This window comes from Protomyctophum bolini (assembly GCF_963924005.1).
Source record: "Protomyctophum bolini genome assembly, chromosome: 20".
Lineage (NCBI taxonomy): Eukaryota > Metazoa > Chordata > Actinopteri > Myctophiformes > Myctophidae > Protomyctophum > Protomyctophum bolini.
In genome coordinates this window covers 6129261-6149904 of record NC_137881.1, presented here as the reverse complement: position 1 = coordinate 6149904, position 20644 = coordinate 6129261, and the positions used below count along the sequence as shown (strand labels likewise).

Here is a 20644-nt window from a genome sequence, read left to right as displayed (position 1 = left end):
TGAGTTTACAGACACTGAACAGAATAATTTATACAGTTAATAGTTATATGATCTGTACAGTTATATTGTACAGTTTTAAATGATTATTTTTATTTATAGTGATATGGTTTTGGGCCAGATTGGAAATGGCTTTCGTTTATTCATTTTATTTAGATATTTGATTACTTTAAATCATTTGCATTGTATGTGTTTTTACTCTTATGAATCAAGTACTTCTTTGGAAGAGTACAGATTGGCTAGTCTACACATGCCCCTGGAATGTAACCTTAATTCATACAATGGAATTAAAGTGTAGGAAAGAAATGCTTCAGTAAAAAGAAAAAAAAAAAAATTACAAAAAAAAGCTGAATTGTCAAATATTAATTTCATTTCATTGCATGTTATAATAATATTGAAATGGATCACGATTTTCAGATGTGGAACGGATGAGGGATTTAAAAATGTCTCTTACAAAGTGGTGTGTGGCAAGAATGTACATACCGGTATATGACATATGTCAATAACATATGTTCATGTCCTCAAAATTATGTGTTTTTTCCCACCACACTTAGGGGTTGCTCAAAATATTTCACTGCTTGGTAGAGGAGTGAAAGGTGAGTGTTCATATCTTTTTAATAATACAATAAGCTATAACCATAAGAATATAGTCCTACATACAGTAGTCCTATAATTAGGCCCATCTGCTCAGACCTCCGGTCAGAAAAAGGCATCAACGCCTGCATCTATTTGTCCGTCTACAGAAAGCCGCCACCATGAGTACGGACGCTGAGATGGAGCAGTATGGCAAAGCCGCCATATATCTCCGTAAGCCAGAGAGGGAGAGACTCGAAGCCCAAACGGCGCCCTTTGATGCCAAAACGGCAGCATACGTGGCCGACAAGGCAGAGCTCTACGTCAAGTGTAAGATCATCAGTAAGGCGGACGGCAAAGTCACCGTGGAGACGCTGGAGAAGAAGGACGTGAGTAGAGCTGCGTCTGAAACCAAGTAGTGGCAGCATAGTACAATTGTAATCAGAATACATTCTGAAGTTCTGTGTTTGTTTGTTGTTGTTGTTTTTACATTTCTTAGACAAGAACTGTCCCTGAGGATGATGTGACCCCTATGAACCCTCCCAAGTATGACAAGATTGAGGACATGGCCATGATGACCTACCTCAGTGAAGCCTCTGTCCTGTATAACCTCAAAGAGCGTTATGCAGCCTGGATGATCTATGTAAGTACAGTACAGTACAGTACAGTACAGTACAGTACAGTACAGTACAGTACAGTACAGTACACACTACACATGGCCATGATGACCTACCTCAGTGAAGCCTCTGTCCTGTAAAACCTCAAAGAGCGTTATGCAGCCTGGATGATCTATGTAAGTACAGTACAGTACAGTACAGTACAGTACAGTACACACTACACATGGCCATGATGACCTACCTCAGTGAAGCCTCTGTCCTGTAAAACCTCAAAGAGCGTTATGCAGCCTGGATGATCTATGTAAGTACAGTACAGTACAGTACAGTACAGTACAGTACAGTACAGTACAGTACAGTACAGTACAGTACAGTACACACTACACATGGCCATGATGACCTACCTCAGTGAAGCCTCTGTCCTGTATAACGTCAAAGAGCGTTATGCAGCCTGGATGATCTATGTAAGCTTTTCTACACGCTGAGAGCAATACACTATTTCACCTTTTGATAGCAAAGAAAGAAAAATAAAGAGTACACGCTATGTCAAGTGAAAACCATAGAAATTAAGTTGCTCATTAGTTCATGCCACTTGCAACTCGTGACTGTAATCAGTTGTCACAGATGTGTGGCATAGTCGGTGCTATGTATGTTGTATGATGTAAATGTTCTCTCTCTTCTCCCCTTCAGACATACTCTGGCCTGTTCTGTGCAACTGTGAACCCCTACAAGTGGCTCCCAGTGTACGACCAGGAGGTTGTGAATGCCTACAGAGGCAAGAAGCGTATTGAGGCTCCACCCCACATCTTCTCTGTCTCTGACAACGCCTTTCAGTTCATGCTGATGGGTACGTACTAGTCAGGACAATGTAAACAAATGCAGAACTATAATGGTTTTGGGCTGTATCCATGACTAAAAGTTTTGCTTTACATTTTACAGATAAAGAGAACCAGTCTGTCCTGATCACGTAAGTTTCCATCATCTATACTATTATAGTATATGTAGGCATTAAAAAAAGAACATTGTACAGTACACAAATTGTGCAAAAAGTGCATTTCTCTGAATGTATGAATTTATAACCAGTGGAGAATCCGGTGCTGGAAAGACTGTGAACACCAAGCGTGTCATCCAGTACTTTGCAACAGCTGCAACTGCCTCTGGAGAGAAATCGGCGGCTGATAGCGGTAAAATCAAGGTATATTGTATGTTTTTAACTTTAACAAATACATGTTTTGGAACTTAAAGCATTTATATGCAATATAGCAATTCAATTTAAAAGAATTCGGAGCTAATTCTAAACTGGGCGATGTCTAAAACATTCTAGGGGTCACTGGAGGATCAGATTATTGCAGCCAATCCCTTGCTGGAGGCCTATGGTAATGCCAAGACTGTGAGGAATGACAACTCCTCTCGCTTTGTAAGTGTAAAATAATGTAATTTTATGAGGAAAATCTGCAATAATTCCACAATGTAGAGGGATGCAACAAATTGTGCTGTATCAAACAGGGTAAATTCATCAGAATCCATTTCAACAATGCGGGTAAATTGGCCAGTGCTGATATTGAGACATGTAAGTATGAAGTTCACAGATGATAAATTGTATATTCCTCCATGTAGATTATTATTAATAAGAGTTATGTACAACCCATATAGATCTGCTGGAGAAGTCCAGAGTGACCTACCAGCTTCCTCTAGAGAGAGGTTACCACATCTTTTTCCAGATGATGACAGCCCACATCCCTGAGATTATTGGTAAATGGAATGACTGATGATGCAGTGAGAACATAAATAAATGAATAAAAACACATGCTCACCCATAGCTTTGTAATGCCTTTTCAGATATGTGTCTGATCACCACCAACCCCTACGACTTCCCGTTGATCAGCATGGGTCAGATCACTGTGGCCAGCATCGACGACAAAGTGGAGCTGATGGCTACTGACGTGAGTCTTCCTACTGCTCACTGTGTACTGCACAGTCAGTTGCTCTGCACAATGTCTTTTCTACAACACCTCCCAAAAGAATCCTATTTTAACTTTGCATTGAATTTAGTTTGTTTATGTACTTTTATTTTGACGCAGTAATGGTCTTTAAATGTTTAGGTATTGAAAGGTCTTCTTAAAAGTCACTTCAGAAATGTGCAGACACTCCTATGCAGTATGTTGGTTTGTTGACTGTTGAGTTGTAGACCGTTTTAAAGGATGTTTGTTAATCTAATGCTTAATCTCGTCTCTGCTTATTTCCATCAGGATGCTATTGACATCCTGGGCTTCAACAAGGAGGAGAAGCACTACATCTACAAGTTCACCGGTGCAGTGATGCATCATGGAGTCATGAAGTTCAAGCAGAAGCAGCGCGAGGAGCAGGCGGAGCCAGATGGCACAGAGGGTGAGAGGAATGAAATGAAATAATGCTGACTTTGTCACGCGTATTGAATTTACTCATATTACAAATGAATTGTCACACTTAGACTGATTGTTTGGATTTCCTGTGTTACTATCTCTACGCATTAATTTGACGTACCTTGCGTTTAACTTCCGTACTGTAAGTCACTCTCTGGATTTAGAGTGTTTGCTAAATGCCCAAATTATAAATGGCAAATTGTATGAATATTTCAGAGGCTGACAAGATCTGCTACCTGATGGGTCTGAACTCAGCAGACATGCTTAAGGCATATTGCTACCCCAGAGTGAAAGTGGGAAACGAGTTTGTGACCAAGGGCCAGACTGTGCCACAGGTGAGTAGTACCCCTCCCACTCACCCAGATCAGCTAACGCAGGGAAGCTGTCAGAATCTTCCCTAAAACACCCGGGACAGACTCTTCTCCCTTCTGGCTCCCAAACTGTGAACTCCCTATTGCAGTTAGAACTGCAGACTCACTCCAAATCCTCCGCCGTAATCTGAAGACTCCACTTTAGCCCGTAGCACTTGCCCTAGCCTTGACACCATTACAGGCTTATGTAAAGACTAAAACGTTATTTTGATAGCATGTTATGTAGACAGATGCCAGGTTAATTTTGTAGACCTGGCATCTAGTGTGTAGCCTATAGTTTCAAGACTGATGATAGTTTCTTGGTTTACCGATCCTAGATTACTATTTCTATGCATTCAATGTTGTTTTACTTACTGTACATCACACTGGATTTAGAGCGTCTGCTAAATGTCTAAATTGCAGTTTGTAAATTGTGTAATTCACACCCCTACTAATAATGTTCCTATTTCCTTAGGTAATGAACTCAGTTGGTGCCTTGGCCAAGTCCATCTATGAGAAGCAGTTCTTCTGGATGGTCATTAGGATCAACGAGATGCTGGACACCAAGCAAGCGAGAAACTACTACATTGGTGTGCTGGACATCGCTGGTTTTGAAATCTTTGATGTAAGTATAGACTTGTTTTAAATGGGGGACTTATTATCTTTTTCACAATTACACAAGAGATTGGGCTAATGAAATGTCCACTCCACTCACAGTTCAACACCCTGGAGCAGCTGTGCATCAACTTCACCAATGAGAAACTGCAACAGTTTTTCAACCATACCATGTTTGTCCTGGAACAAGAAGAGTACCTGAAAGAAGGAATTCCCTGGGATCTCGTTGACTTCGGCATGGACTTGGCTATCTGCATTGAGCTCATTGAGAAGGTAGGTACATGGACTTGGCTGTCTGCATTGAGCTGATTGAGGAGGATTATTATTATTATTATTATTATTATTGCGTTTTATATTATGTATTGTCATAGACTTGTCTGTCAGCATTGCGTTCATTGAGAAGGTATACTATTATTTTGTGCTTTAATGGACATGATGTAAATGTTGTTTTTGTTGATTTGTCTGTTTTGTTTCCTTTCCAAAGCCCTTGGGCATCTTCTCCATCCTTGAAGAGCAGTGCATGTTCCCGAAGGCTACAGACAAATCCTTTGCAGAGGCGCTGGTTTTAGCGCATATGGGAAAGAACAAGGCCTTTGAGAAGCCCAAGCCCGGCAAAGGCAAGGGCGAGGCTCACTTCTCCCTGGTCCACTACGCTGGAACGGTGGACTACAGCATCACAGGCTGGCTGGACAAGAACAAAGATCCTCTTAACGACTCTGTCATTCAGCTGTACCAGAAGTCTTCATGTAAACTGCTATCCCTGTTCTATCCCCCACCTGAGCCTGAAGGTATGTTTATTAATATAATATAATGTGTGTTCTATCCACCTGAGCCTAAAGGTATTGTTAAATGAATACTGTTATCATTCTGTATAACTAATGATAAATCATGATTCCAACTAATCTAAACAGATACGACAAAGAAGGGAGGTAAGAAGAAGGGTGGTTCCATGCAGACTGTGTCTAGTGCTTTCAGGGTACGAATATTTATTCATTATTATCAACATTATATCCATGATCCATGTATGTTTAATAATTGTAGTGGAGAGAAAAGTTCAATATTGTAATCAAGTTTTACTAACAATAAGCCTAATTGGCTATTTTATGTCTCAATAGGCTAACTTGGGGATGCTGATGACCAACTTGAGGAGCACTCATCCTCACTTTGTGCGTTGCCTGATCCCCAACGAGACCAAGGTTCCAGGTAAACACAGAAAATATATAACTAGATAAAGTGCCCCTCTGGTCACAGGTCTCCACCAGGGCAGGTCAAGTTGTGGCCTCCTGGTGGCGCTATAATAGGCCAATGCAATTGGATGATTTGAGGCATTTTGTTCCATTAATGAGTTTTGCAAAAATCCACCTGTTGGTGGCGATATAACAGGCCAATGTGAAAAGGGTGGGATATATTCCTCAGCCTAGTAGGAAAGTCTGTGAAAGATTTCACGTAAATTGCACGCTGCGTTCATGATTTGAGGCATTTTGCACCAAAGAAATGTGTTTTGCAAAAATCCACCTGCATGATTTGAGGCTTTTTGTTCAAAACGGGCCAATCCTGCCAACTTTGAAAGCCAATGTTAGCCAATTAGGATGGAATATGAAATATCGGACAGATCCGGCTTGAACACATGACTATAGAGATAATGTGTAACGATTTGAGGGATTTTTGGACAGAATATGGAGGAGTAATGTATAAAAAAAGGGTTTTTCAAATGTTGGTGCTATAATCAGGCCATTCTGGAAAATTTGGGCCAGAGGTTCGTTGGCATCCAGGGAGTGTGTGTGCCGGAGTTTAGTGGACGGACGGACAGACACACACACACACACACACACACACACACACACGGGCACACACACAGGCACAGTGACGGAGTGCAAAACACACTCTCTCCCCATGCCTTCGGCCTGGTGGAGACAATATATATATTATATGAATCCCAACGAGACCAAGACTCCAGGTAAACACAGTAAATAGCCATTTAAACGATGACAGTGAGGTGGTCAGTGAATGCAACTTTGGTCAGTGTCTAACTATTTAGTAATAATGAAGCAACATCTTTACAGGCCTGATGGAGAACTTCCTGGTCATCCACCAGCTGAGGTGTAACGGTGTGCTGGAGGGCATCAGGATCTGCAGAAAGGGCTTCCCCAGCAGGATCCCCTATGCTGACTTCAAGCAGAGGTATTCATTCTTTTTTCAGACTGCTTTATTGTCACATCACAGGTTTACAAGGTAAAGGTGGGAAAGTGGGAAAGCAGATTAACACAAATATCTACATATAGTACCAGAGAGAAACTATAAAGGCTGCAGGCACGTGAGCATAGCAGCAGATATGCTGTGCATTATGGATGTTAGTTAAGGTGCTAGAAAAAAACACAGAAATGGCATGAAGTTGCCAAAATGACAGTGTGTGTCAACCTCAATCCGCATAAGGTTGATTGACTGACAGTGGTATAATCTGCAAGTACAGTAGGTCCATGAGGAAGAGCAAAGAAAAGACCCTTGTCCCTGGTATAATCCATGGGTGTCCAAGGAAGAGCTAAGACCAAGTCACTATATTCCAGCAGCCTGATGACACCCCTGTCATCAGGCTGCTGAACAAGACTCATGCCTTGTTCAGTTGAGAACTGTTCATGAACCTGGTGGTGATGCTCTTGATACTGTGGCAAGGCCCCTTGCCCCGCCACGGTCGTTGTAGTAGAGGGTTGAACAGTTTGTGTGTGACTTCGGTGGGGCTTGTCCTTGATGATGCTTTGACTACACACCGCGTTTTCTACAGTCGCTGGAGTGCGGGCAGCTTGCCAGCCTCCCATGATGTGCCCTGCCGATCGCACTACTCGCTGTAGGCTTATCTTTTCTCGGGCAGTACAGTTTCCATACCAGGCCGTAACACAGCCTGATAGAACGCCTTCAACTGAGCTTTTAGTTCCGAACCGATATGCAAAATGACCCTCTTTTACAAAACAGGTACAAAGTACTGAATGCTGCCGCATGTCCCGAGGGCGCGTTCATGGACAACAAGAAGGCCTCTGAGAAGCTGCTTGGGTCCATTGATGTTCCCGTTGATGATTACCGCTTTGGACACACCAAGGTAAACACACTGTACCTCATGATGAGTATACAAGTTAAACGCACTGCAAATCTGATTTAACGTTATCCCGAGAGCATTAAAAGTCGATCTTACGGTTTTTTAGTTACAGTGTTTGTAACATTATTCAGGTGTTCTTCAAAGCTGGTCTGCTGGGTGTCCTTGAGGAGATGCGAGATGAAAAGCTGGCTGCTCTGGTCGGCATGACTCAGGCTCTCGCAAGAGCTTACCTCATGAGGAAGGAGTTTGTCAAGATGATGGTTAGAAGGTACTTTGAAAACACCAATTCAATATTAAGTACAATGTGTCATGTTGTACTTAATATTGTGTTGTCATTGCTGTTTAATAAAATAAATGTAAAGTCACACTCACTACTAGTAATACAATAGCAAAGATTGTTAAGCAAGATTGTGGTGATGTTGGCAAGGAAAAAACTCTATCCCCTTAAAAAGAAGAACCCTCAAGCAGAACCAGGCTCTTGGGTGGAGCACTTTGCCGGGGGAAACAACAGCAATAACAACAACAACAATATTAATAATAATAACAATAAGCTATAATAATAACGCCCTGCAGTCATATTTCATGGAAACTAGATCTGCAGCTCAGGGGGATCCTCAGTCATGATCCACTGTTTCCCACAGAGAGGCCATCTTCACCATCCAGTTCAACCTCCGCTCATTCGTCAGTGTGAAACACTGGCCATGGATGAAGGTCTACTACAAGATCAAGCCTCTTCTGCAAAGCGCTGAGACTGAGAAGGAGCTGATGAACATGAAGGAGAACTATGAGAAGATGACCACTGACCTGGCCACTGCCCTGGCCTCCAAGAAGACACTAGAAGAGAAACTGGTGGCTATAGTTCAGGAGAAGAATAGCCTTGCAGCCGCATCGGCATCAGTAAGTAGCTACACTTTACAGGAAATGTTTGCTAATATTTCATATCGTTTATCATCTTAAACCTTTTATCTAATGTAGAATGTAGATGTATTGTAGACCAGGGGTGGGCAAATTTGACGATGGAGATGGCCACTATATTTCCACTCTCGCTCGAGTGCCCCGATCTACAAGCTCAAAACGCGTTGCAGTGTGACTACTGACTAACTATAATTATAGTTATGTTAACTGTTAACTAAATACAAATACATTGGACATTAAAATAGACTTACATTTAATACTACCGTTTACTCATAAATTTGTTTGCATGTTTGGAATCTTAACAGCTGAAATTGTAATTTAAATGCCGAATAATGTTTTGCTATTTTTGAATTTGAATCCTGAAAATTGAATTTTTTATTTAATTTAGTTATAGTTATGTTAACTTTATGAACTAAATAAAGAGAAGAACATTTTAGTACTATAGTAATATATCTGATATATCAGTATTCTGATTCATTAAGTGATGGTGGGGGCCACGTACATGTGGCCCCCGGGCCCCAAGTTGCCCACGTATTTTGCAGAGTAGACCGTCGAATGGCCGTTGGCATCATACAATGTAGACCCAATTTGTGGTTCTTTTGTGGGGGAGGGTGTATGTGCATAATGCCACTACTATAGTCCATAGTATATCCTTTTAGAGGAGGTTGATAGCCTCCAGCTTCTTCCTTGTCCTCACCTCCGCCTAGGGTTGCCAACTATTAGATTTTCAAATAAGGGACATTTCTCGGGCACGCGGCGAAGCCTAGTGTCCGCTGCGTAAGGCGCGCGGCGAAGCCGCGCGCCGAATTTTTTTGGTGTCCCTTATTAAAAATTGGTGTCCCTTATTTGAAAATGTTATAGAAAAATTGGGTAATTTCCGGTCAAACCCCCCCCCCCCCCCCAATTTCAGGTCTAAATTACGTTAATCAATTACATTAAATTAAACAACACAGTACAATCTTTTGGCTTCCAGCGACCCCACATTGTTTTTTCAGGAACAATATTTCTAGTTGTAATATTGTAATTGTAATATAATATTATATAATTAATATCAAATACTACCTGACCTGTATTGACATGTAGGCCTATATGAGCTGTTTGAGAGTGTAAAAGTGCTACAGTGTATAGTATGCATTATTTTTATTATGAATAAATATTAGTCATTACATCTACTTGCATTATAATATGATTTAGTTGATTTTAATGGTTTAAAAAAAATATATAACAGTGTATCAGTGTTGGGGTACTTAATTAGTAATTACATTGACCATTTAGCAGTATGAAATTGACAAAAAACGAAATCTAAAAGTTAGTAAAGGTATGATTTGGAAAGTATACATGACTTTAATGAATCTGCAGTCTGCACTGACCTAAAACTTTGCTCTACCCTAACCCTTCCAACATATAGTTCATGCCATAAGGTTTTATAGGTTTAACAAACGGCATACAAAATATTAAGCCTTAAATGGCAAATGTTCAAATCATAAACTTGACCTTATTTCAGACCATTTTACAAAGCATACAGGCTTCTCAGTACCTGGTTTAAATTCACATTTACAGTTACTAAGCCAGTGGTTCCCAAAATGGGGTCCGGGGACCCCCAGGGGTCCTTGAGTGAGTTCCAAGGGGTCTCCAGCTAAATGATACTTTGGAACCAAATGGATCCTTATGGGTCTGTAACTCTGAGAGTGCAGGTCCATTTGGTTCCATTTGTATACTCTCAGAGTTAAATTAACATAGATTTTACAATATAAATTGGGGGTTCCAGAGGTAGAAAACTAGAAATGCCATTAAATGGGGGTCTGTGGACTAATGCATGACAAACTGGGTGTCCTTGAAATTAAACGGGTTGAGAATCACTGCTAGAGCCTTATCTTCTCTTATGGGGGTCCATGGCATTAGGTTTTCAATTGGGGGTCCGCAGGCTCATTAGTGTCAATTTGAGGGTCCTTTAGCCCTGGTCCAGTGCTTACAGCGGGGGTCCTTGACATGAAAAAGTTTGGGAACCACTGCTCTAGAGTTGCTTGATGAACAAGGAACTACAGTAGCCTATATGTGTCCCTGTCAGGGCTAACTGGCACATGATGACAGCACAGTCCTTTGCAATTTGCAACTCTAGATTTATTATAGCCTAATGATATGAAGTGACTTGCCATAAACCATCCATTAACTCCCCATTCATCCAATTTGCATCTGCTTGTATTAAACGACATTAAACTCACCAACATTGCAGCTGTAGGGAAAGGTTGAATATCCACTTTCAAACTGCAAAGCTTTTGTTTCATAAAAATCCACCGAATCTTTTTCCCACTCAGCTCTGCACTTCGTTTTTCTTCTTTTTTAGTTATATCTCACTACTAGAACTTTCTGACTCTGAGGTAGATAAGATGTTTGGCTGTGAACAGCATCCATTAGTTTTTTCAATGTTTTGGACCGGGAGCCTGGTGAAATAGTTGCTAAGATACGACACTGCATAGTGATTGGCTCTGCTGCATGCCTATGAAGAGTACTGACCAATGAGCTGTGCCTAGCGCCTCTCTAGACAGCAGGTTCCATGTATTCCTCCTGTTCCCATAGCTCAGATGGCTGCCCCTTCTGCTTGTGTGTGTATGTGTGAGTGTCCGCATGTGAGCGACTGAGAATCACCATAACGCGCTGTCATTCTTCCACGACCCCAAAATACGGGATTAAGTGCGTCCCGTATCGGTTCATTACGGGACAGGTCTTTTAGTTGTCAAATACGATACAAACCCGTATTTTACGGGACGGTTGGCAACCTTACCTCCGCCACCGCTTCCGTATACCGTCCAAGCTCTAACAATGATAGAGTCTGACCTTTTCAACACCTTGTTCAGTCTACTAATGCCCCCCCCCCCCCAGGAAGCAGCTTCAACTCATATATCTCACCCAGAACAAACACTGAAATTTTCCCTCACTTATCTTTTTCATTGACAACCAGGGAGATGAGGCTCTCAATGATGCTGAGGAGAGATGTGAGGGTCTCATCAAAAGTAAGATCCAGTTGGAGGCAAAGCTCAAAGAGACGACTGAGAGACTGGAGGACGAAGAGGAGATCAATGCGGAGCTGACGGCCAAGAAGAGGAAGCTGGAAGATGAATGCTCTGAGCTCAAGAAGGACATTGATGACCTGGAGCTCACCTTGGCCAAAGTGGAGAAGGAGAAACACGCCACTGAAAACAAGGTTCAACATTATACACTCTAGCCGACCGTCTCATCAAGTTATACAACAATAATGATCCATTCATTCACAACTAATCTGTTCTGCTGTTTTAGGTGAAGAACCTGACTGAGGAGATGGCCTCCCAAGATGAAGGTCTTTCTAAGCTGACCAAGGAGAAGAAGGCTCTCCAGGAGGCCCATCAGCAGACCCTGGACGACCTGCAGGCAGAGGAAGACAAAGTCAACACTCTGACCAAGGCCAAGACCAAGCTGGAGCAGCAAGTTGACGACGTCAGTATACATCAAGTCAATTGGGTGTTTTGAACTATATATTGTTGTACTGAATAAAAACACAAACATATTGTTGTGCAGTTGGAGGGTTCTCTGGAGCAAGAGAAGAAGCTCCGCATGGACCTGGAGAGAGCCAAGAGAAAGCTTGAGGGTGATCTGAAACTGGCCCAGGAATCCATCATGGATCTGGAGAACGACAAACAACAGTCTGACGAGAAGATAAAGAAGTAACGTGGACCACGATATGAATAAAATTATGAATAATAATGATTATTAATAATAATAACAAAATATGAAATGCAACGGAGAAAAACTACCACTAAAATATGATGTACGATGTACTGTATTCCACAGGAAGGACTTTGAAGTAGCCCAGCTTCTGAGTAAGATTGAGGATGAGCAATCTTTGGGCGCCCAGCTGCAGAAGAAGATCAAAGAACTCCAGGTATTTCTTTTTTTAATCTTCTTTAAAACCATTGATTATAAGTAAGTGTTTATTCATATTTTAATATGTTCCTTAATTTGAAAGGCTCGTATTGAAGAACTGGAGGAGGAGATCGAGGCAGAGCGTGCTGCTCGTGCTAAGGTTGAGAAGCAGAGAGCCGACCTCTCCAGGGAACTTGAGGAGATCAGCGAGAGGCTGGAGGAGGCCGGCGGCGCCACCGCTTCTCAGATCGAGATGAATAAGAAGCGCGAGGCTGAGTTCCAGAAGCTGCGTCGTGACCTTGAAGAGTCCACCCTGCAGCATGAAGCCACTGCTTCTGCTCTCCGTAAGAAACAGGCGGACAGCGTCGCAGAGCTGGGCGAGCAGATCGACAACCTTCAGAGAGTCAAGCAGAAACTGGAGAAGGAGAAGAGTGAATACAAGATGGAGATCGATGACCTGTCCAGCAACATGGAAGCTGTTGCAAAGGCAAAGGTAGTATAGAATGCTTGTGTGAAATTCTTGACAAAATACAAAAAAACGAGAAAATGCATTGTAGGTTACTTCAATGATTGAATATGTCCAATGTTATTCAACAGGGAAATCTGGAGAAGATGTGTCGCACCCTTGAGGACCAACTCAGTGAAATCAAGTCCAAGAGTGATGAGAATGTTCGCCAGCTAAATGATATTGGAGCTCAAAGAGCTAGACTGTTGACGGAAAATGGTAAATGTTCATCATAAAGTCCACTAGCATGCATGGTCTGTCAATGGCACTTGAGCTAATTACATAATTAGAGATAATGCTTTGATCCGCAGTTATCCCACGGATTTAAGGATTATGTATTCAACAAAGATTATTTAAATGTTTGAAACTAATATTTGAATGTCTAACTAGGTGAGTTTGGTCGTCAACTTGAGGAGAAAGAAGCTCTGGTCTCTCAGCTTACCAGAGGCAAGCAGGCCTTCACCCAACAGATTGAGGAGTTGAAGAGACACGTTGAAGAGGAGGTTAAGGTATGAGGAACAGCCTTACGAATAGGCCTGATTCTATTTTGTTTGGTAATTTTATCCAGCTGACATTATCTGGGTATTTTTCTTTTGACAGGCAAAGAATGCTCTTGCCCACGCTGTGCAATCAGCTCGCCATGACTGTGACCTTCTGAGGGAACAGTTTGAAGAGGAGCAGGAGGCGAAGGCGGAGCTGCAGCGTGGAATGTCCAAGGCCAACGCTGAGGTGTGTCAGTGGAGGAGCAAGTATGAGACTGATGCTGTCCAACGCACTGAGGAGCTGGAGGAGGCTAAGTAAGTGGGTTACACCATCATTTACCACTCACTATACAAAACATTGGTTTACTGGTACCACTCACTATACAAAACATTGGTTTACTGGTACCACTCACTATACAAAACATTGGTTTACTGGTACCACTCACTATACAAAACATTGGTTTACTGGTACCACACACTATACAAAACATTGGTTTACTGGTACCACACACTATACAAAACATTGGTTTACTGGTACCACACACTAAACAAAACATTGGTTTACTGGTACCACTCACTAAACAAAACATTGGTTTACTGGTACCACTCACTATACAAAACATTGGTTTACTGGTACCACTCACTAAACAAAACATTGGTTTACTGGTACCACTCACTAAACAAAACATTGCTCACAATAATTTGATTCCATTCAAAACCGATCAACAGGAAGAAGCTCGCCCAGCGTCTTCAGGAAGCTGAGGAGCAAATCGAGGCTGTGAATTCCAAATGCGCCTCTCTGGAGAAAACCAAGCAGAGACTCCAGGGTGAGGTGGAAGACCTCATGATTGATGTGGAGAGGGCCAATGGTTTGGCTGCCAACCTTGACAAGAAACAGAGGAACTTCGATAAGGTGCTTTGACATAATGTTTTTTTGATACAAAATAGTGCATGCCTTCTTGAAATGTGATAAATGACACATTTCATTCCTGCTGCTCTGCAGGTCTTGGCAGAATGGAAGCAGAAGTTTGAAGAGGGCCAGGCGGAGCTGGAGGGCGCTCAGAAAGAGGCTCGTTCTCTCAGCACTGAGTTGTTTAAAATGAAGAACTCATTCGAGGAGTCTCTGGACCAGCTGGAGACCATGAAGCGTGAGAACAAGAACCTGCAACGTGAGTTTCCTCCACATCATTCTTTTAATAACCGTTAAACAAGCTTGAACACTATTCAAATGCAAATGCAAATAGTTTGCTGATTGTGCAGTTAGTTCCTCATTGATTCTTTTCAACCTTGGTGCAGAGGAGATCTCAGACCTGACTGAACAGATTGGTGAGACTGGAAAGAGCATCCATGAGCTGGAGAAGTCCAAGAAGCAGACAGAGACAGAGAAGTCCGAGATCCAGACAGCCCTGGAGGAAGCTGAGGTGACACCTTAGCTCCTAGATCAACAACGCATGTCTATATTTTACATTTCTTTCAAGACGTTTTACATTCAACCAGCATAGCAGTATAATCCTACAACCTTTTGATCCTGTATTATATTTCAGGGTACTCTGGAGCACGAGGAGTCCAAGATTCTTCGTGTCCAGCTGGAGCTCAACCAGATCAAGGGTGAGGTCGACAGGAAGCTGGCAGAGAAGGATGAAGAGATGGAGGGGATCAAGAGGAACAGCGCAAGGGTGGTTGACTCCATGCAGAGCACTCTGGACGGTGAGGTCAGGAGCAGAAACGATGCCCTGAGAATCAAGAAGAAGATGGAGGGAGACCTGAACGAGATGGAGGTTCAGCTGAGCCACGCCAACCGCCAGGCATCTGAGGCCCAGAAGCAGCTGAGGAATGTCCAGGGACAGCTTAAGGTGCAAAACATAGTCGTTGGACACATATTCAAACAACGGAACTGCTCTGAAGAAGTCACATTCTGATGTTTCTCTTAACATGACCACCTCAAATGTGATTTATTTTAGGATGCCCAACTGCACCTGGACGATGCTTGCAGAAGCCAAGAAGATAGTAAGGAACAAGCTGCCATGGTGGAGCGTAGGAACGGCCTCATGGTCGCCGAGATCGAGGAGCTGAGAGTGGCTGTGGAACAGACAGAGAGAGGCCGCAAAGTGGCTGAACAAGAGCTAGTGGATGCCAGTGAACGCGCTGGCCTGTTGCACTCCCAGGTATAAGTCAATGGAAGAACTCTCACCATATTTATCATACAAGTCATGCATACTTGCTGTTGCTCATGCATTGCTAAACTGAATGTTTTATTTTAGAACACAAGCCTTTTGAACACCAAGAAGAAGCTTGAAACCGACCTGATCCAGGTCCAAGGTGAAGTGGACGACTCTGTTCAAGAAGCAAGGAATGCTGAGGATAAGGCCAAGAAAGCCATCACTGATGTAAGTTAGGATGACAAACCGCTGCTTAACCATTATAATTATATTTGTTATTATATTAATATACCAGGACAATTGGACATCCTTGTGGCATGCTTAAAATATACATTATTGTCTGTGCTCATTGTCTGTGTATGGCATGGAGACCAAGACATGCGGGACAATTTTTTTTAATGTTCTTTCCAGGCTGCTATGATGGCTGAGGAGCTGAAGAAGGAGCAGGACACCAGCTCTCACCTGGAGAGGATGAAGAAGAACCTGGAGGTCACAGTCAAGGACCTGCAGCACCGTCTCGACGAGGCTGAGAACCTGGCCATGAAGGGAGGCAAGAAGCAGCTCCAGAAACTGGAGAGCAGGGTAAGATGAGGTTTACTTCAACACAGCTTATAGTCAATGAAATAAAACTGAATTTATTTCATGATGTATGGTTCCATTGTGAAGGTGCGTGAACTGGAGACAGAGGTTGAATCTGCACAGAGAGGCGGAACTGACGCTGTTAAAGGTGTCCGCAAGTACGAGAGGAGAGTGAAGGAGCTGACATACCAGGTATAATATCTTATCATGTTCACTTTAATGACCATCATGCCATTGACGAAAAACTAATGTTCTCAATTCACTCTCACTTCAGACTGAAGAGGACAAGAAGAATCTTGGCAGGCTTCAGGGTCTGGTAGACAAGCTGCAGATGAAGGTGAAGGGCTACAAGAGGCAGGCTGAAGAAGCGGTAAGACAAATATACATTTGGTTGCCATGGGCAGAGTGTTGTTGTCCTATAACTAAGGAATAATGGGAATCAGTTATGTATTCATGGGCATTGTGGAGGCTCTGATCTGTTACTGTAAAGAAAGGCAAGCTTCACATACTGAAGACACAGGCAGTGTGATTCAGGGATATTCAGGCAAAATGGACTACAGAAAGCAATGGCTTTTGTTTCCTATAACTAAGCTGCAATGTTTGGCTTCGGGTGCCGAACAAGAACACAGCTATGATTGTGCTATTCCAATGAGAACCTGTCGGGGCTAATTCATGTGACCACATGGATGTCACTCATGAATACTGCTTGGGCCACAACCACACATTACAATGCCCTGAAATGGTCTTGTTTGGACTATGATTGTAAGATGTTCTTTTCAAGTATTGAGGCTTTGAACCATCTCTATCATATTGTAGGAGGAAGCAGCCAACGTTCACCTCTCCAAGTGCAGGAAGGTTCAGAATGAGCTGGAGGAAGCTGAAGAACGTGCCGACATCGCTGAATCCCAGGTCAACAAGATAAGAGCTAAAAGTCGTGACTCCAAGGTAATACATGTTCAATAGTAGGTTCATTATGTTGACTATCTTTAACTAAGATTCATGAATGTTGAATATCTAAACTTATATTCCTATTGTTACAGGGAAAAGAAGCTGCTGAATAAGTTCTCCAATTCAAGTCACTGTACATAAAGTCATACAATATGACCCATTGTATTCAATAAAGGTACCAAAATTAAGTTATTCATCATTTCTTGTATTCATTACTTTGTCTTATACTTTGTCAATACTTTTTTTATTGTGATGTTTTGAATTCTGGGTCCAATACATATGGTATGTCCACTATACGATTTTATAAACCCATTGCACAGAGAAGTACTTAAAGGGAAGCGGCATATTCAAATACATTCACTTTCAAGTTTGGAGGTAAAAGTATGAAGGTGTAGCCTTTCTAGACTCGCTAATGCACTGTACCAGCAGGGCGCGCTGCGAGGCTGCAGCCCTGTCCCCGTTCTCTTAGCTCATGCCGGCTTTTCTGTACTGTTATTCTCTAAAGTAACGTTCGGCGGCCGCGCACTGTCGCTCAAAGTAGCTCCACTTATTTATTTTTTTTTCACTTAATTTTTATTGAAGGAAGAACAGACAAGAAAACACAACTAACAAGACTATACGGAAAGAAAAAGACAAAAAGTAAAAGAAAAAAGGCTGCATTTTTACAAATTACAAAAAACATTCAATGAAATCCTATTGCAATATCGCTAGGCTGAGAGAAGAGATTCCACTTTTCCCACTTTTTATAGAATTTATCCTCTTGTAGTTAGTTTTTCCATAGTATACAGTTCCTCAATAATGTCCATCCATTTGATCTTTCGTTGGAGGGTCCTGTTGGCACCAGCGTCGTGCGATTGCTTTTTTACTTGATGAGTAGCTCCACTTCTGACACCATGTTATACTTTAGAGGCAAGGAAAACTACAAGAGCTTTCATTAATCAAGTTTACTGAGCAGTTGTTTGCAAGATAAACTAGAAATGCACTCTGTTGAGGTGCTAACTTGCGCGCGCGCAAGCGGAGCACGCAACCTACTGTCCGCCCCTCTATAAAATATAAAAAACCACACCTGTGTGAAGTGAGTGGAGCTCTTATCATACATCATCTCATGAACAACTGAATGTATGTGATTGGTTATAGCCGATTTGCTCGTCTACATATGATGTAAATTTTCTTTTTTAATGTTTGTCATATTTGAGGCACATACAGACCTAATTTCTCCTTTCATTGTCACCGACCTTCCTCGGTACATACAGTATACATACATGTAATCTGAAACCTATCTTTATTACGTCACCATTGCGAGCCAGAGATTTGAAAGTTCGTAGCTGTTGATAGTACTTGCGCGCTCTGCTTGCGCACTAGACTAGTAGGTCATTTATGGCCTACTTGTGTGCTAAAGCGCAAGTAGGCACTCGACAGCGTGCAGTTCTAGTTAGTTCAATGTTTGTTTTGTAAACGCCATTGACAATGACGGGAAACTACGTCATAATGAAACTCAGCGTTTAATGTTTGTGTTGGCACCATTTGTTTTACATCACCATTACAACCTAATCAACATGAGTTAGACTTTAATATATTAGCGCCCCTCACTACACACGGGTGTGATTTTTTTTATTAATAACAAGACATCTAAAAAAAAGAAAATCTTATGCATAACTTTGTGAGTTTGTCAAAGGCTAAGGAAGAACTGATTAAATTGAATTAAGCCAAAATCATAGAAAGGTGAAATAACTTTCACCAACAAATTCACACAAAACTTTGCCAGAAATGGTAACGGAGCAAAGGAACAACTAATTAACTTAATTAAGATGAAGTTGACCAAATTCCGTTGGGCCAATAGGGTATGTGAGCATGCATGGCGGCACTACATTTTGTGAACAGGCTGCATTCTGATTGCTGTCTGTGCACTTCTGAACAGTGGTTGTAACTTAAGTCATTATAATAATAACTCAATACCTTGTCATAACCAACCTTTCTTTTTTTATATATCTTTTTTTATCCCATGATTTCGTAACCCATTCTTCACCCCTGTGTCAATTATCTAATGCGATCCTGGGCTCTACACACCCTCCGCCAACCTAGTCCCCATATATATATGGGGGAGAGCAACAGACTTGAACTCATTTTTCCTTCATGCCTGAGTGTCCAAGTTGCTCCTTTACACCTGACAGGGGGGAGTTTCCCTGGTTGGACGTAGCGCGTGGAAGGAACACGTTATTCCAACCAGTTCCTTTCCCCTCCATCAGGCGCCCCGGCAGGCCAGGGGGAGGCAGTTTAGAGACCAGGATTACTGCATGTTTTTTGTGAGGGTACCTACCCTATAACCAACCTTTCAATCTCAATCTCAATTTCAAAATTCTTTATTGGCATTATAAAATAATATGTTCTACATTGCCAAAGCATACAACAAAACAATGAGACAACAAACATCCCAACAATAATGAACAACAAGCAATACAGTAACAATGAAAATAAATTAACAAACATAAACATAACGGCAACTTAATGACCCTGTTAAGCCAGATATACCTGGCTCTTCTGTCCACTGGCTGTCCCTCAGTTGACGACAACTCCACAAGTATTTTGCTGCCAAAAAATTACATTTGGACTGTTCTCCCAGAACATATTGAAATGCTGAGTTATTAATGGATTCAAATTCTTTATATTTTTCTTTAGGTATATTCAGTGATTTCACTTAATTCAAATATCACCTTTTTTTTGTTTTGTTGTGATAATCCTCTACTATAGAGTGTGCTGACCATATAAGGAGTTCCTCCCTGTCCCCAGTTAACCCCTGGGGGTCAACAAACCTTAGGTTTTGTTTTGGCCTTCAATCAGGATAGAGAGTGGCCTTCCGCCAATCATGATTGAGCGGGGGCGGGCCTTGGTGTGCGTGCTGTTGGCCTGTTGCGTGTTCCCCCATGTGTAATGCGTGCATGTGTCAAAATCACCCAAACCACTGAATGCTCCTTTAAATTTAGGGAAGAATGATTCTCTAGTCTATATATTTGTCACATTGTATAACGGAATAAAGTGTATAGCTCCGTCTCCACCTCCCCTTGAGAGCAGAGTGAACACATGCAGTCTCTAGGCATTCTTCCTCAGTTTTGGATCAGTAACAGTGGGCGGGTAATTTGTGTATTCTCGGTTGAGGGCCAAATAATTTACTTTGTGTTTTTGTTGTGTTTTTCCAATATGTGATGTAATTAGCAGAATAAGCAGAACATTATTTGAATAAACTGTTAATGAAGTGACATTGATTTGATTTCTGCTCTCTCTCTCAAACTTTACCATATAAAGGGCACTTCACATTCAGTTGATCAGTCATTACTCTTTCAAACAATTGTTATGAATTGTGATTCTTTTTTTCAAATCAATATATTTATCAATTTGATTTTTTTTTTCTGATTGAAAAAAGTAAGTATGGCAATACATATACCATACATATACTCCATATGACCACTATTGGACCCATAATTCAAACATCACTTTAAAACAAGACAAGGTAATGAATACAAGA

At 41.8% G+C, this 20644-nt stretch overlaps 1 protein-coding gene across 3 annotated transcripts; it reads left to right on the top strand.

Moving 5' to 3' along the window:
• The first annotated feature begins 744 nt into the window (after positions 1–744).
• LOC308334973 (myosin heavy chain, fast skeletal muscle-like) lies at positions 745–17308 on the top strand. 3 transcript variants are annotated; one of them, XM_080791882.1, is made up of 39 exons: positions 745–959; positions 1070–1213; positions 1875–2031; positions 2124–2151; positions 2268–2379; positions 2509–2601; positions 2691–2754; positions 2838–2936; positions 3024–3127; positions 3434–3572; positions 3803–3921; positions 4412–4561; positions 4654–4824; positions 5036–5339; positions 5463–5527; positions 5667–5754; positions 6615–6732; positions 7519–7642; positions 7771–7907; positions 8281–8536; positions 11514–11756; positions 11849–12025; positions 12107–12252; positions 12380–12470; positions 12555–12944; positions 13049–13175; positions 13347–13465; positions 13557–13753; positions 14168–14351; positions 14442–14607; positions 14735–14859; positions 14983–15291; positions 15400–15603; positions 15700–15825; positions 16009–16179; positions 16264–16368; positions 16451–16546; positions 16993–17121; positions 17217–17308. In XM_080791882.1, exons 1-39 carry the CDS (start codon positions 753–755, stop codon positions 17235–17237), a joined length of 5805 nt encoding a protein of 1934 aa, XP_080648008.1. In that variant the 5' UTR covers positions 745–752; the 3' UTR covers positions 17238–17308. The 3 variants fall into 3 exon arrangements, with proteins under 3 accessions (XP_080648008.1, XP_080648010.1, XP_080648009.1); XM_080791884.1 differs by lacking the exons at positions 745–959; positions 1070–1213 and adding an exon at positions 1416–1488; XM_080791883.1 differs by lacking the exons at positions 745–959; positions 1070–1213 and adding an exon at positions 1599–1648.
• Positions 17309–20644: the final 3336 nt, after the last annotated feature.